The sequence below is a fragment of the Emiliania huxleyi genome (genome assembly GCF_000372725.1).
Source record: "Emiliania huxleyi CCMP1516 chromosome Unknown EMIHUscaffold_174, whole genome shotgun sequence".
NCBI lineage: Eukaryota > Haptophyta > Isochrysidales > Noelaerhabdaceae > Emiliania > Emiliania huxleyi.
In genome coordinates, this window is record NW_005200844.1 from 151,959 (window position 1) to 168,145 (window position 16,187).

The 16,187-nt window shown below is 66.0% G+C and overlaps 5 protein-coding genes across 5 annotated transcripts; 3 read left to right on the plus strand and 2 right to left on the minus strand.

The window, feature by feature from the left end:
• The first annotated feature begins 434 nt into the window (after positions 1-434).
• SOD2A (superoxide dismutase, manganese) lies at positions 435-2,321 on the plus strand. The gene is made up of 5 exons (XM_005784018.1): positions 435-696; positions 839-1,082; positions 1,410-1,538; positions 1,616-1,675; positions 1,952-2,321. The coding sequence occupies exons 1-5, from the start codon at positions 440-442 to the stop codon at positions 2,087-2,089; spliced, it is 828 nt and encodes a 275-aa protein (XP_005784075.1). The 5' UTR covers positions 435-439; the 3' UTR covers positions 2,090-2,321.
• Positions 2,322-2,346: 25 nt separating this feature from the next.
• Positions 2,347-3,948, plus strand: EMIHUDRAFT_231629 (Hypothetical protein; the record flags this gene model as incomplete). The annotated part of the gene is made up of 4 exons (XM_005784019.1): positions 2,347-2,409; positions 2,492-2,586; positions 3,601-3,844; positions 3,919-3,948. 4 exons carry the CDS (start codon positions 2,347-2,349, stop codon positions 3,946-3,948), a joined length of 432 nt encoding a protein of 143 aa, XP_005784076.1.
• A 1,091-nt stretch (positions 3,949-5,039) lies between these two features.
• On the plus strand, positions 5,040-8,339 carry EMIHUDRAFT_468145 (putative ubiquitin-protein ligase; the record flags this gene model as incomplete). Its single annotated transcript, XM_005784020.1, has 3 exons — positions 5,040-5,814; positions 6,802-7,611; positions 7,683-8,339. The coding sequence occupies exons 1-3, from the start codon at positions 5,080-5,082 to the stop codon at positions 8,337-8,339; spliced, it is 2,202 nt and encodes a 733-aa protein (XP_005784077.1). The 5' UTR covers positions 5,040-5,079.
• A 292-nt stretch (positions 8,340-8,631) lies between these two features.
• Positions 8,632-11,473, minus strand: CHS2 (chalcone synthase 2). Its single transcript, XM_005784021.1, has 6 exons — positions 10,635-11,473; positions 10,421-10,442; positions 9,975-10,324; positions 9,650-9,784; positions 9,230-9,409; positions 8,632-9,084 (listed from the first exon to the last, which is right to left on the minus strand). Exons 1-6 carry the CDS (start codon positions 11,454-11,456, stop codon positions 8,911-8,913), a joined length of 1,683 nt encoding a protein of 560 aa, XP_005784078.1. The 5' UTR covers positions 11,457-11,473; the 3' UTR covers positions 8,632-8,910.
• Positions 11,474-14,132: 2,659 nt separating this feature from the next.
• On the minus strand, positions 14,133-16,002 carry EMIHUDRAFT_429691 (hypothetical protein). Its single transcript, XM_005784046.1, has 2 exons — positions 14,641-16,002; positions 14,133-14,589 (listed from the first exon to the last, which is right to left on the minus strand). Exons 1-2 carry the CDS (start codon positions 15,979-15,981, stop codon positions 14,353-14,355), a joined length of 1,578 nt encoding a protein of 525 aa, XP_005784103.1. The 5' UTR covers positions 15,982-16,002; the 3' UTR covers positions 14,133-14,352.
• Between the last annotated feature and the right edge of the window lie 185 nt (positions 16,003-16,187).

A 16,187-nucleotide genomic window follows, 5' to 3' on the forward strand; every position in this document is an offset into this window, starting at 1 on the left:
GGCCTCTTCGCCGCGGACTGCGTGATGATCCACGCCGGAAATTGCTGGGTAATACAGTAATGAATATTCACCACCATTTCATGCTTTTTCAGATCCCATGAATTCATCTCTAGGAATCCTATCCCAAGCGCGCACATGCCAAAAGACACCTCGCAGCGCGCGTGACGTGACCGAAGCAGCACGCCTCGGCGCCGCGAGAGCAAGCAAGCAGCCGGTCGCCGTCGGCACCAAGCGCGCGGCCGCCGGGCGCCTCCGAACCGACAGGGGCGCCGCGGCTTCCTACGGCACAAAAAGAAAACACGGGTGCGAGATGCGGTGCGGTGCGTGCAATCGTGTGTTTGGCGTCATGTCGTGTGTGCCTTCGCTTGTTCCTATTAACAACGAAGTCTAGCTCAAAAAGAAAACAGTGAACCATAGCTCAACTCCGACAGATCATCAAATGCTCGCGTTCTCCATCTCCCCGCTCGGCCTCAACCTGGCCCCGCGCGCCAGCGTCCGCATGGCCGCCGGCGGCGAGCAGATCCTGCTCGCCAGGTTCGGCGTGCCGGCTCCGGAACTGTCCGTCGACCGCCGTGGCGCGCTGGGCCTCGGCGCCGCCGCTTGCGCAGCCCTCGGCACCTCGATGCCGGCCTTCGCGGCGGATGACCCGATGTTCACCCTGCCGCCGCTCCCGTACGCCTACGACGCGCTCGAGCCGTGCGTTCGCCGCCACCGCAGCCCTCACCCCGCCGTCGACCCCTTGCCGCCGCCGCCGCCCACGCCGCCGCCGCCGCCCCTCCCAGCGGCGGTGGCGGCGCCGCCAGCCCCGCCAACGCCGCCGCCGCCAACCCCTCCGCAGGCACATCGACGCCGCCACCATGAAGTTCCACCACGACTTCCACCACCAGGCCTACATCACAAACCTGAACAAGGCGATGGCGGGCAAGCCAAAGGCGGACCTGGTCTCGCTCATGCCGGGCGCCAAGGCCGCCAAGCTCAACAACGCGGGCGGCGGCCACTACAATCACTGCATGTTCTGGAGCACACTCGGCCCAAAGGCGGGCGGCGAGCCCTCGGGTGCGCTCGGCGACGCCATGGCCAAGGTTTCCCCCTCTCCTCTACATGCTCCGCCTCTCCTCTCCTCTCCTCCTCTCTCCTCCTCTCCTCTCGTCTCGTCTCGTCTCGTCTCGTCTCGTCTCGTCTCGTCTCGTCTCGTCTCGTCTCGTCTCGTCTCGTCTCGTCTCGTCTCGTCTCGTCTCGTCTCGTCTCGTCTCGTCTCGTCTCGTCTCGTCTCGTCTCGTCTCGTCTCCTCCTCTCTCCTCGTCTCGTCTCGTCTCCTCTCCTCTCCTCGCCCCTCCTCTCTCTCGTCTCCTCTCCCCCAATCCCCCTGCGGCGCCCTTCGGCTCTGCGAGCAAAAGCTCTGCCTGCAGGCGTTTGGCTCGTACGACGACTTTAAGGCGCAGTTCTCCGCGGCGGCGGCCGGGGTGTTTGGGTCGGGATGGGCGTGGCTCGCGGTTGCCAAGGACGGCTCGGTCAAGATCGTCACTACGCCCAACCAGGAAATCTCGGGTACTCTCGGGTACTCTCGGGTACTCTCGGGTAATCTCGGGTAATCTCCGTCACGACGCCCAACCAGGACAACCCGCTGATGGACGGCGCCACCGAAGCCGGCCTCATCCCCATCCTCGGCATCGACGTCTTGGAGCCTAGAAGCGGAAGATCTCCCCATATCTCCCCCCGTATCTCCCCGTATCTGGCAGCACGGAGCCTAGAAACGGAAAGATGTCTTCCAACCAGCACCCGAGAGGACTCGCACTCTCAGCCGTGTCCGGCCTGTGTTCGTTGTCTCCGTCGCCCCTCGCGTTCACGCGGTGTACTCACGCGGTGCTCCGAGTACACAGCACGCGGCCGTACTCCCGCCCCGACCTCGGCCGATTCATAGCGCACTCCCGCCCCGACGTCGGTGACGCAGGTCTGGGAGCACGCGTACTACCTCAAGTACCAGAACCGGCGGCCCGAGTACATCGCCGCCTTCTACAACGTCGTCAACTGGGCCAAGGTGGGCGAGTACTACGCCACGGCCGCCGCCGGCAAGCCCATCGCCTTCTAGGAGCGCGCGGCACTCTTGCCGAGCGCAACGCCTGCGGGAGCTGCGCTCGTCGCTGACTACTCCGGACCGCGGAGCGCACGCGGGGCGGGGCGCGGGAGAGGGGGGGGGGGGGGGTCTACAAAGTGGCTGCGGCGCGAGGTGCGGAATCGCGTTGCGCTGCTCGTTGGCATGGCTCGGTTGCGGCATGCGGGTGGATGGGAGTTGGTTATGCGTGTGAATCTCGCTCGCTGTTGCGGCTAGCGCATGCTGGCATGCACATGCGCGCGAACGAACGACGCTGGGGCGGGCCTTTTTCGCGGCACGCCCGGGGCCTGGGGGCGGTGGGGGGGGGCTCGAGAGCTGCTAATGGGGGGTCCAGGCACCAGGGAGCCCCCCTGGGGGTCGGAGCCCCCCTGCCCCCAGGCTGGGCCCCAGCTCCTGAGACTGACGCATTCTTTGCTTTCTCTTGCGTGGAAAAATAAAAACCGAGCGTTCAATAAACAAAGGCAATTCATGGGGTGCGCCACGCGCAAAGCGCGGCGCGCGCGGCCGGCCTTGGTGGCCACACTATGTATTTTTTGTTTCTGACCTCAAACGGACTTTACACTTTATTCGCTCAGTTTCGTCAAATCTAGTGCTTGAGGGGCCCTCCCGTCGTCCAGGTCTGCCGTTTGACCGATTTGTGCAACAACTAGTAACAAATGACAAACAACTCACTTCATTCCACGATGAACACAATACGTAACAGCTAACAAGTCACGCGTCGTAACACATAACACTGAGCATCTCTATTCCATGACAAAAGACACCAAAGACCAAGTATCAAAAGGTAGGTAACTGCAACTAATGAATGTTGTCATCAGAAATAATTAGTGAGTTGTTTGCAAGCAGCTCGAGAAAAACAATGCGCGAGCGAGTTCCACCCCTGGAGAACTCGGACAAAAAACACCAAAAATAGGCGGCTTCGCCGCCAACTTTCCGTGCGGCTGCGGGTTTGAGTATTTTCGGAGGGGTGGAACTTGCTCGCGCATAGTTTTCTTGTTTGTAAAAAGCTCAATTCTTTCCGACGACAAGAACAAGTACCTGATACCACACTACAGTAGTCGGAAAACATATTGCAGCACTCTGCTGCAAATTTACGCGCAATTTCGCAAATCCACGCGCAAAAACGCGACATAGGCGGCGCGCAAAACTGGCCGACGCTGCGCGCCGCGGCCAATTCTGTGCTGAGAGAGTGTCGCGCTTTTGCGCGTGGATCTGTGACACTGCGCGTGAATTGTCAACAGAGTGTTGATTTTTGTTCCGTCAACCGTATTGTTCGGGTTCTTTTTGTTCGCAACACCGAGGCGTTCTACCGGAACATGGTCGAGGGGCATGGGCCCTACCGCGAGGAGGGAGAGGGAGGCGAGGGGGAGGGGGAGGGGGATGGAGGGGAGTGTGAGGGGTATGGGGGCGAGGGAATGGAGGGAGAGAGGAAGAGCAAGGGCGAGAGGGGACAGGGGACTGGTCGATGGCATACTAGGGGGGGGCAGGGTAGTGGGCGGCGATCGCCGCATACCGTCCTATGGCGGCGAGTATCGCTACGCCAGAGAGGACAAGGACGTCGACGTGCGGCTGCTGCTGTTCGAGTCGTTCGGTGGGTTCGGGAAGGGGGTCGGCGAGATCCTCTGGGGGGCGGCGAACTTGCTGCAGAACAAGCTGACGCGGGCCCAGTACCTCGATGAGGTGACTTGGACCACCAAGAGCTGGCTGGGGCTGCAGAAGCAGCGCATCTCAGTCGTTCTTCTTCGCAGAGCAGATTGTGAACGAGCTTGCCAGCGGCGAGGGCGGTCGAGTGCAGCGGAGCTAAGTGCCTCGCCGTCCTCGCAGGAGTCGCTTAGGCGGCTCCAGTGTGGTGTACCTGTATTAGTGCCAGTGCGCGCCAGTCCCGTGCCTAGTGTTGTGCGAGGGAGTTTTGTTGTAAAATTCTTTTTGTTGCACAACAAATGCAAACAATACGCGAACCATGAGCTAGGGAGCTCCGATGTAAGGAGCTAGGGAGCTCCAAGTACGTGATAACACACTAGTAATTTCGGGAGCCGGAGCCGGAGCCGGGGCCGCAGCGGGAGGCGGAGCCGCAGCGGAAGCCTGCTCCGCCGCGCGCTTGGTGCAGCGCGTGCAGAGCTGCTCGGGGCCCGGGTTGGGTGGCAGCCGGCGGGGGAGCAGCGGACGCAGAGCTCATGCCCTGCGGAGAGCAGCGAAGCGGAACGTGGCCTGAAAGGGGGTGGAAAACAAAAAAGCAAAACCCCCGTGGAGACTTGCAGTTTCCTTGCCCTTTTACAACTCAAATTCATGCTGTCTGAGTTGGTCTGACTCCATGGCGAGGCTCTCGTAGGCAGTGTGGTTGGCGAGGGCGAGGCCGCCTGTTCTTGACATGCAGGCGGGCAGGTTTAGGAAGGGCGTGGTCGGCCCCAGGTTTCTTTCTTTCTTTTGGTTCTGCCGACCAAAAGAAATTCGCCCGAGATAGCGCGGCGCGGCCCCGAGATCGCCCGAGATTGCGCGAGATCGCCCGAGATCGCGCGGCGCGGCCCGACCGAGGCGAGGTGGATGGGTTGGGAGCGGGGGGGCACAAGTGCTCAGTGCGGTAGAGGGTCAGATCGGGGCGCGAGAGGTGGCCTGTGAGCCATCCGGCTTACATTTACCCTGCGTTGTTGAGCCAGGACTCAACATACTCGGTCTGTCTGTTGCCATCCCAAACTGTCACTCCCCTCTCTCCCGGCCGGGGTGGGGCGCGCGCGGGGGCGGCGGGTGTGCGGCGAGTGTGCGGGATGTCTGTGGGCACGAGAGCGATATGCCATGTCCGCCTTGCGTTGTTTCATAACATCGAAGGCTAAGCTCAAAAGAAATTCTGTCTCGACCACCTTGCACTTCAGCTGGTCTCCGCTTCGCCCACAACAAGCCGCCGATGTCAGGGGACGCTGTCTTCATCTGACAGTGCTGCACTTCGCTCGCTGCACGAACGCGGCATAGCAATGCAGGAAGTCGACGAAGAAGGCCGCACTCCCGCTCACGCCGCCGCATCAAGCGGACACGTCGACTGCTTGCAGACGTTGCACGCGCTTGGAGCGGCGGCGAGTCTGTCAGCGGCGGATGAGAATGGGACCACTCCCGCTCACGAAGCCGCATCAGAAGGCCACGCCGATTGCCTGCGGGCGTTGCACGAGCTTGGGGCGGCGGCGAGCTTCTCAGCGGCGGATGCTCAGGGGCGCACTCCCGCTCACCTCGCAGCATTACGCGGCCACGCCGACTGCCTGCGGGCGTTGCACGCGCTTGGAGCGGCGGCGAGCCTCTCGGCGGAGGCTGCGAACGGGCGCACTCCCGCTCACCTCGCAGCATTACGCGGCCACGCCGACTGCCTGCGGGCGTTGCACGCGCTTGGAGCGGCGGCGAGCCTCTCGGCGGCGGATAAGAATGGGTGCACTCCCGCTCACGCCGCCGCATCAAACGGCCACGCCGACTGCTTGCGGGCGTTGCACGCGCTTGGGGCGGCGGCGAGCCTGTCGGCGTCGGCTCCGGACGGGCGCACTCCCGCTCTCGTCGCAGCATCAGAAGGCCACGTCGAGGCGTTCGAGCAGCAGCAGGCGGAGGCGGCGGCGGCGGCGCAGGAGCAGGCGAGGCAGCAGCAGCGGCAGCAGGAGGAGGCGGCCGAGATGGAGGCGTGGGCGAGCAGCAACCTCGGGGAGGAGGAGGCTGCGGCGGAGGAGGCGGTCAAGCTAAGCCCTTAGTGAAGCGGTCCTCTCCTCCCCGCCTCGGACGACGGACTGAGCTGGGCTAAGTGCTGAACTGGTTAGGCGGCGGTCAAGCCGGTCCTCTCCGACTCGGAGGACGCAGCAGCAGGCGGAGCGGCGCCGGCGCCCGCCGCTCCCGCCGCCGCGCCGGCGGGCCCTTCGGCCTGCTTGCGGGCGTTGCACGCGCTTGGGGCGGCGGCGAGCCTGTCGGCGGCGGCTGCGAACGGGCGCACTCCCGCTCACGAAGCCGCATCAAACGGCCACGCCGACTGCCTGCGGGCGCTGCACGCGCTTGGAGCGGCGGCGAGCCTGTCGGCGGCGGCTGCGAACGGGCGCACTCCCGCTTACGCCGCAGCAACAAAAGGCCACGCCGACTGCCTGCGGGCGTTGCACGAGCTTGGAGCGGCGGCGAGCCTCTCGGCGGCGAATGCTGAGGGGCGCACTCCCGCTCACGCCGCCGCATCAAAAGGCCACGCCGACTGCCTGCGGGTGCTGCACGCGCTTGGAGCGGCGGCGAGCCTCTCGTCGGCGGTTGCGTACGGAGTCACTCCCGCTCACGCCGCCGCATCAAAAGGCCACGCCGACTGCCTGCGGGCGTTGCACGAGCTTGGAGCGGCGGCGAGCCTCTCGTCGGCGGTTGCGTACGGAGTCACTCCCGCTCACGCCGCCGCATCAAAAGGCCACGCCGACTGCCTGCGGGCGTTGCACGAGCTTGGAGCGGCGGCGAGCCTCTCGGCGGCGGATAAGAATGGGTGCACTCCCGCTCACCTCGCAGCATCAAAAGGCCACGCCGACTGCCTGCGGGCGCTGCACGCGCTTGGAGCGGCGGCGAGTCTGTCAGCGGCGGATGAGAATGGGACCACTCCCGCTCACGCCGCCGCATCAAACGGCCACGCCGACTGCCTGCGGGTGCTGCACGCGAGCCTCGCCGAAAGCATCACGCCGCTCCTCGCCCAACTGGTTGAGCTTACGTCGCCGGATGCGACCGGTCTGCCAGGGGTCATCGCCGAGCTTGAGGCGAAGCAGTCTCTCTCGTGGGGCCTCGCCGATGTCGTGACACCGGCCGAAGTCGCCGCACGACGTGGCCACGAGAGTTGCCTTGAGTTCCTTGCGTCCATCGGAGGCGCAGACCGCTTCTGGGCTAACCTCGTCGAGTCGCCCGAGAAGATCCCGTACTACAAGGTCGACTTGCTCTCCAAGCCCTCGCTGCTCAACCTGCCCGCCAAGCGCGCTTGGCTCCATGAGCGCCTGGAGGCGGTGGTGGGCGACGCTGATGCTGCGGCGCTCTCGCTCGTGGTGCACCACGACAACATCACGGACGGCCTCTGCGCGCAGCTGGGCGTCGACGAGACCACCGGCGTCCTGCTGGATGGGACGGTCCCGCGGCGTCTGGACGTGACGTACGAGGGCGAGGGTGCCGGCGGCGACGGGCTACGGCGCGCGTGGTTCAGCGAGGTGACCAAGGAAATGGGGGACCGGGACTTTGGTCTCTTCTCTGCGGCCGGTGGGCAAACGCTGCAGCCCAACCCCAACTCGGCCGCGTACCAGACTGACCACCTCGCGCACTTTGCGCTGCTCGGCCGCATCGCCGGCCTGGCCCTCTACCACCAAGAGCCGATCGACTTTCCGTTTTCACCCGCCTTCCTCTACGTGGCATTTGGATACGAGATCACCTTTGACGACCTCAAGACCTTTGCCCCCGACGTGCACTCGTCGCTGAAGAAGCTGCTCGCCATGTCGGCCGACGAGCTCGAGGCGATGTGCCTGAACTTCGAGGTCCAACGTCTCGGATGTAGGATCCTGCCCCCGGTTGTTGGGGATGACGCCCCCCCCCCACCCCCCCATAGGTGGACGGCGAAGAGGCGCTCGTCTACGAGGACTCGTCCAAGCGGCGGCGCGCCACTGAGCTCAAGCCGGGAGGGGCGGACGAGCCGGTCACCGTGGCCAACGTCAAGGAGTACCTGCGGCTGTATGCGCGGCACCGGCTCCTCGGTGCCATCGAGCTGCAGGTTCGCGCCTTCCGCGCTGGCCTGGGCGTCTTCTTCAAGGAGGAGATACTGTCCAACCTCCGCACGTGCTGCTCGGTCGCCGAGATCCAGCTGCTGCTCTGCGGCGCCGCCGCAATCGACGTCGACGACTGGAAGGGCTCCACAGTCTACGATCCGCCTGAGTACGAGCGATCGAGCACGGTGACATGGCTCTGGAAGGCGGTGCGCGAGATGACTCTCGAGGAGCGCGCGCAGCTCCTCTTCTTCGCCACCGGCTCGACGCGGCCTCCCGCCACCGGCTTCGCGCACCTCATGGGCTACAGCGGTGAGGACTTGCCAACGGAGCAGCCCTTCACGGTGACGCGTGCCGCGGCCGCCGGGCGGCTGCCAACGGCGTCAACTTGCTTCAACCGGCTCTATCTGCCGGAGTTCGACAGCGAGGCGCAGCTGCTGAGGATGCTACGGATCGCGCTGACCGAGAACCAGGGCTTCTCCGAGGCGGCGGTGATGGCGTAGGGCTAGGGGGAGGATCTGCCTTATCGGCTAGAATCTGCTTGTTTGCGGTCTCGGGGTCGGGGTTAGGGTCGCGAAGTAAGGATGTCTGCCTCCCCGCGCTCCGCCTCCGGGCTCCTCCCCCAGGGCCAGCCCTGAGACTCCTCTGTGAGATAGAAGGATATATGCGCATATGTCCTTGTGGTCGCTCGGCGACCCTAAGGTACGGCTTTACTTAGCCGGGGTCGTCCTCCCGATGGGGGACTAGCAGTAGCACTTCGTTTGGCACATCGTTAAATTATTTTGCGGGACCCGGGGGACCCTCCGCGAACCTTACTCCTCTTGGAGCTCTATAAGCGTGGAGACTGGAGGGAGTGCGCCGGGCCGGGGGCCGTCCCGCTCCCGGGCGTCCGCTCCGGGGTCCACCGAGAGCACCGTACAACATGTAGCATGTGCAACATGTGCATGTGCATGTGCATGCACAGCCGTAGCCTCTAATGGTGTGTGCGCTCGACGGGCGGAGGCCCCGCCCCCGCCTCCAAAGGGGTGAGGACGGCTCGGGGGGGCCACTAATGGCGCATGGGCATGCACTTCCTCAGTGGTGGCGCAACGCCTGCCACACGGCCGAGTTGCACTTGAAGCCCGATCCAAACGCGATCTGCCACACGCGGTCGCCGCGGCGCAGCCGCCGCGCGGCGCCGCCGGGCGGGGGGGTGCCGTCGGGCCGGTGCTCGCCGCACGTGTTGCCGTGCTCGGCGACGAGCTCGAGCTATGGCGAGATATGGTGGTCAGATGTGGGGAGATGTGGGGAGATCTGGCGAGATGTGGCGAGATGTGGCGAGATGTGGCGAGATGTGGCGAGATGTGGCGAGATGTGGCGAGATGTGGCGAGATATGGCGAGATATGGCGAGACCTCGTACCAAATCGAGGCGGAGGAGACGTTGCCGTACTTCCAGAGCGAAAGACGCGACGGCTCGAGGTAGTGCGGCGGCAGCGCGAGGTTGGACTCGATCGCGTCGATGACGGCGCGTCCTCCCGTGTGGACGCAGATCCACTCGAAGGCCTTTGTAAAGTCGGGCACGTACGGCCGCAGCTCGACGCCGCTGTGGTGCCCTCCCCCCCGCGCCTTGGATGGCGACGTGGGGGGCGAGGCGGGGGGGCGCGCCGCCGCCTCGCCCTGTGTCGTCGCCGCCGCACGCGGCGGCGCACGAGGCGGCGACGACCCCGCGCCGCCGCGCGGGATGGCGCTTGTCGGCGGGCGGAGGCCGACGGCGTAGGCGACGGGCGAGAGACGGAGCAGCGCGGCGGTGGCCGCAGCGACGGCGCCGCGCACGGGCGGCGGCAGGGGCAGCCGCCTGCCGAGCGCCTTGCGCGCGAGCGCGTTGAGGAGGAAGAAGAGCTGCTCCGAGAGGGGGAGGACCAGCGGACCCAGAGTGGTGATGTTGCCCTTCAGCGCGTCGCCCGCGATCTGCAGTTCGGGAAGTTGTTGATGCGTGAATCGCCAATTTGAGGGTGGGGGTGAGAGTGGTGAGCGCGTGCGTGCGTGCGTGTGTGTATATGTGCGTCTGTATGTATGTATTCTCTCTCTCTCTCTACATGTATGCATGTATGCGTGTGTTTGTGTGAGTGTATGTAAATCTGTGAGTGTGCGTGTGCACCTGCATGATCTGCTTGGAGAGGCGCACACCGCGCACGCCCTCCTCGTCCTCCTCCTGGAAGACCGAGCGGTAGCAGTCATCCTTCTTGCCCAGGTGCGTCCGCACGAGGTGCAGCAGCCGGAAGCGCGCGCGGCGCCGGTCGGCGCGGCGGTTGGACAGGAGGATAGCCGCTGCGCCGCACCGAAAGAGGCAGTTGGAGAGGAGCATCGTGCGGTCGTTCCCGCGGTACCAGTTCTGCGTGATGTTCTCTGTCGACACAACCAGCGCGAGCGCGTTGTGTTGGTCGGGGGAGCGCAGCAGCTTGCGGGCCAGATCGAGGGCGATGAGCGACGCGGAGCAACCCATCCCGCCTACGGGGAGATCACCCGAGATCGAGATTGACCCGAGATTGCGGGGCGGAGCATCCCATCCCGCCTACGGGGAGATCACCCGAGATCGAGATTGACCCGAGATATTGCGGGTCGGCATCTCCGGTCTCGCGCCGAGGCGGAGCCTTTCGGGCGATCTCGGGCGATCTCGGGCGATCTCGGGCGATCTCGGGCGATCTCGGGCGATCTCGGGCGATCTAGGGCGATCTCGGGCGATCTCGGGCGATCTCGGGCGATCTCGGGCGATCTCGGGTAATCTCGATCCCATCCCGCCGAGGTTGAACGTCTGCACGTCGGAGCGGAAGCCGAAGCGGTTGACGAGCATGGCCGAGAGGGAGGGGGTGGGGCAGAAGAGGGAGCAGTTGACGACGAGGATAGAGACCTCGTGCGGCGCCACATGCGTCGCCTCGAGCAGCTGCTCCACCGCGTTGAACATCATGCACTCGGCCTCCTCTCTCGCGCCTCGCATGCAGAGCGAGTCGCGCTCCGCAAGCACCGCGTCCTGGCCGACCTCCTCTCGGAAGATGGAGGGCGGGAAGAGCGAGCGCTCCGAGATGGAGGAGGTGCGGAGGATCTTCTCCTGGAACTGCAGCGACTTGGCCGTGAAGCACTCGCCCCCGTCGAGGTGGCGCGCCGCGCGGCTCTCGGCCAGGAAGCGGTCGTACGCCACTGGCTCACCGGCGGTGTTGCGCGGGTCGCCGCCGACCGAGGCGTGCCGGTACGTCTTGAAGTCGACGAGCAGCACCTCCGGCCTCCTCCTCATCCACAGCACCGTCAGCAGCCACACCGATGCGGCGAGCACCAGCGCCGCAGCGGAGACGGAGCCGCGCTGGGCGAAAGTCGCGTCGCTGAGCGCGGCGATCAGCGCGCGCGCAAAGGCGTAGTACTCGTCCTTGCACGACTCGCAGTAGAGCAGGTACACCGAGTAGACTGTGAGCAGGCAGGCGATGGCCTTCATCGTGATGGAAGCAAGGTCGAACCGGGCGGCATACCCTCTGAAGATGTCGCGCCGGGCAGCAAACCATTCCGAGGGCACGCGTGCCCACTCGCCAGCCGTCAGCGGCGCATCAGCCGGCTCGCTCGCGGGAGCGCCGGCGCTCTCCCAGCGGCGCATAGAGGACGGAGGAGGCGGTGCGGGCGGCGGCGGCGAGGAACGATGGCTGTGGCGGCGCTAAAAGAATTATGCGCACATGGATGTTCGGAAGATGACTCTCGAGGTTCTCGAGGTGGATATCCTTTGGCCGCGTTGGGTAGCGAGGATTGGTGTAACCCGAGCCACGGAGGCGTGTTTTCTGGCGGCCGACCGTCAGTGCACGGAGTTGCCACTTCTCCGACTGCCCCGGCTAGTTCCCGAGTTTCGCGGGAGTGACCCCATGCGTCAAACCCGAGACCTAGCGCGGGTGGGTTGGAGGGGGCTCGCCCCGTTCCTCCCCATCGGGCCGCATGAGCGGCCACGCCTCGCAGATTCGTTTTCGCGCCTGGGTCAGGCGCGCGGGGCATCCCCCGGGTCGCTCGACCAGCGATCCGAAGAGTGGCCGCTATGCGAGGGAAAGAGTGGGGCCCTCGACGCCTCAGTCCGGCCCTCCGAGGGGGGAAGGGAATTGCGGGGTCCCCACGGGCGCCTCAGTTCGGCCCTCCCGAGGGGGGGGAGGGGAGCAAGGGGGTGGGGGGATCGGGGCGGGGGGGGAGGGGTCTCGGTTTCGTGTGGCTAATACTTGCCTTTCGGGGAGGGGCCTCCGTTCATCGCGACTGGGCCGCTCGGGATGCAGCCCCGCGCTCTCCCCGCCCCGCCCTCCTCCTCCCTCCCTCCCTGCCTCGACCCTCTTCCACGCGCCCGTCGCCCGTCGACGTCGCGCTGTGGCTGCCAGCCTGGCCCGGCCCCGCTCGGGTGCTCCGCCCTCCGCCCTCCGCAACCGCAATCCGCATCTCTGTCCCGTCACGGGGACGCGAGTCGCGCCGTGAATTACGGCTCGGCTTTACAAATTACAATAAAATCAACTTCCATCAAACCCCCGTGCCCGGGTACTGTACCGTGGAGCGTGGTAAAGTAGTGCGACTACTAATAGCCTCTACCCAGCACCCCCGACCCCCGTAGCCGTACGCGCTCAAGAGGCACGACCCCCACGAGGGGGGTCGCAACTTCGCAGCCGGTGGCAACACTACAGGCTTGTATTATGGATCTTGGATGCCCGAGTAGGACCATCTGCTAGTGGCTCAAGTATCACTTTCAGGTGTAAATTAGGCAAACGCGGTTCTAGGTTAGGCCTGTTTAACGTTTTACATTACATAGGTCATCAGGAAGAGCAAGAGGTTGCACAGGGCTAATGGGCTCGTGCAAGCCTTGCGTCGCACAGGAACGGGGTAGCGCCCGCATCTTTCATCCCGCGAATTTTCTCGTGCGGACGGCCCGCGCGCACCCACATACCCGGTTTCCTCAGCACCAGCGTGTCATTGTCCACCTTGCTGCTGGCTGCGTCGAAGACTCCCGCGCAGCCATTCATGTTCGGGCCGTGGAACTGGTGCATGTGCTCTGGGAAGTCGACGCCCTCGGCCAGGAAGAGGACGCTGAGCTCGCAGCCCCACGCCGTCGTGCGCACGGCTCTGGACCGCGGGACACGCGGCGAGCAGTAGATGGGCGTCGCCGGCGCAAATCCGAGGCTCGCGGCGCGGCTCACGACCTGCGAGCACTTGGGCTGGCTAGCGTACATGCCGTCGCAGTCGTCCGAGTTCACTTCGAGAGAGAAGCGGCGCACGCGCCGCAGCGCCGCAGCGCCGGCGCTCTCGATGACGCGGAGATCCATCCCCTGCGCGTCGACCTTGATCAGCTCGATCGGAAGCGATGGGTCCACCCACCCCAAGATGGTGCTCAGCGGGAGGCTCGGCACTGCGCGGCGATCGCTCACCTTCCTGCACCACTTGAGCCGGTTGGAGGACATGTTGAGCGGCAGCGTCGAGGAGCAGCCCGAATTGCTCCCTACGTTGAGGTTCAGCATGGCGCCCTCCGCACCCAGGCCGTCGCTGACGGCGAGCGGCAGGATGATCCCGCGGGCGTGGTGCTGCCCGAGCTGCTGAAACGCGTCGAATTGATTTGAGCCCTGCAGCCTTGCGAGCAGACGGGAGTACTTGTCGACGAGAGGCTCGCAAGAGATGAGGAACAGGTTCTGCATGCGTGGCAACGGCAACAGCTCCGTCGAGAGAGTGTCGCGATCGCTCGTGCCGATCTCAATGGCGATGGCCGAGGTGTTCTGCGGCAGCACCAGCCGGCCCTTGCGCAGGGAGGCGATCTGCACTCGGGCGAAGACGCCGTCAGCCGTGGCCTCAACTGCCGGCGGCGTTTGCGCGCAGCAGTTGCTAAAGAGCGCGGCGAACATTGCCGGCAGCTGTTTGAGCGACGGATGCACAACAGTGCCCACAACAGCGCCCGCAACAGACGAGGCATTTGGCTATTAAGAGAGTCATAGTTACTCCCGCCGTTTACCCGCGCTTGGTTGAATTTCTTCACTTTGACATTCAGAGCACTGGGCAGAAATCACATTGCGTCAGCACCCTCGCGGGCTCGACTCGCGGGCCATCGCAATGCTTTGTTTTAATTAAACAGTCGGATTCCCCTTGTCCGCGCCAGTTCTGAAGCGGCTGTTCGTCGCGCAGGGAGAGCCGGAGCGCTCCTAGGCCGTCCGCCGGACGGCCGCGCGGGATCCGCAGCCGTGAGGCAGCGGCTCGCGAGTGGAGGTGCGGCGGGGCGCATCGCGTGCTTGCGCGGGACGTTGGGGCAACCCCTGCGGGAGTTCGTTTCGATCTGGCGTTCGTTACAGGCTGGTATTACTAGGCACGGGACTGGCGCGTTGATGAGACGATCTCCGCTTCCACACACCTCACCCGCGTCCTGGATTCTTACTTAATTAAGCTCCGGGGGCGCCTCTCCGCTCTCGCCGGCCGGCACCCCCACAGCAGGTCAGCCGGGCGTTTAGCTTTAGGTAAAATTTACACTAAATAATGTGAGAGATGAAGCGCTAGCCGCCACCGCACCGTGGCACCGCCCTCTCCACGCTCACCGCCACCTTTGGGCTCGCATTGGACAGGTAGCCGCGCAGGTTGTAGTCCGCGCGCTCCGGCTGCGTGTTGTACGCCGAGTCGATCGCCTTGCAGCAGAGCGTGACCTCCCGGGCGCCCGGTGGCACCGGCACGCGCGCCCGCCACAGCACCCAGCTCCAGTTGCGGCCGTGCTCCGGCGGCGCCGGCGGCGGCAGCTTGCCGCGCGCGCCCTCACCGCCGCCGGCCTCCGCGACGGCCGACGCCACTCCCAGCAGCGTCGCGTTCCGCCAGCTCTCGCCACCGTCGGTCGAAAGCCGCACCGACACGATGCGCTGCCCCGCGCCCGAGACCGCGTAGCCGCGCGCCTCGAGCGCCCCGTCGTCGCCGAGCGTCACGACGTCGCCGGCCGCCGGGCTCACGATAGCGCTCTGCACGGGGAACTCGTAGACGGGCGGCACGTCGCCGTCGTCATAGTCGATGTCGCAGAGGTCGCGCACCCACGGCGGGAACATCCGGTAGTACCTCTTCTGCCAGACGGAGCCACTCTCCTCTGGCCGCACGGCGAGGTGCTGCAGCCACTTGACGCTGCGCGCGCCCACAAAGCCGGGCGCGAGGAGCCGCAACGGCGCGCCGTGGTCGCGCGAGAGCGGCTCGCCATTCATCGAGTGCGCGAGCAGCACGTCGCCGCGCGCGTCGAGCACCTTCTCGAGCGGGATCGACACCTCGTACCCGTCGCACCCCGTCGCGTGCAGGTGCAGCGTCCCAGCCGCGTCGCCGCCGGGCTTGCCGTCGCGAGCCTCGCCGTCGCCGCCCTCGCCCGGCGGTCGCAGCGCGAGCAGGTCGCGCACGCGCACGCCCTCCCACCAGGCGTTGCCAATCTGGCCGATGCCGCCCGCCGCGCTCGGCTCGACCTCGTCGCACCGGTTGCCCGTGCACTGCAGCGTCGCGTGCAGCGTCGCCTGCGGCAGCTCCTCCCGCAGCTCGCGCACGCTGAACGACCGACGGCGGCCGCCCCCCCAGTCGAGCGTGAGCCGATGCTCGTCCTCGTCGATGCGCGGCGCCGGCAGGTGGTTGCGCACGTAGAAGAGGTGCTGTGGCGTCCAGAAGGCCGTGGCGAGCACCTCGCGCGCCGTCTCGCTGTCAAAGGGCCGCGCGCCGAGCACGCCGAGGCGGCCGTCGCGCTCCGGCTCGTCGTCGTACGGGTCGGCGATGTTGTAGAGGCCGCTCAACCGGTCGGCGGGCGCGAGCCGGCCGATGCGCAGCGGCTGCAGGTGGCCCATGACCCGGCTCGTCAGGTGGACCTGCCACTGCGCCCACAGCGGCTCGAGCGGCCCGCCGCCCGCCGCGAGGATGTGGTCGCCGCCGGGATGGTGCCGGACAAACTCGGTGACGTCGTACACGCCGTCGCCGAGCGTGACCCACACGCCGTCCGCCATCGAAGCGTGGGCGGCCACCTCGGCGGCGGTGAACGTCGGCTCCGGCTCGCAGCACGCTGCGCTCTGCGACCAGATGCAGACGGCGCTGCCTGCCGCCGCCGCGAGCGCGGCGGGGTGGCGCGGCCCGCGCAGGCCGCGAAGCAGCAGCCGTCGCGTCGCGCCGCGCAGCATTTGGTGCAGCGCAAGGGATCACCTCGAACCCGCCGCGCTGGGCCGCCAAAAAAAACATTGTCCAGGGGCGGGGCTTGCTTTTTGCCTCCCAAACGCTATGGCGGGGGCGGCGGCGGCGGCGCGACGGGGTTGGTAGGGGGGTGGGGAGGCTGCCGTGCTGTGAGAGCACTCGAGCTGCCGTGTGCGCTGCGCGTGCCCGGTGCGCG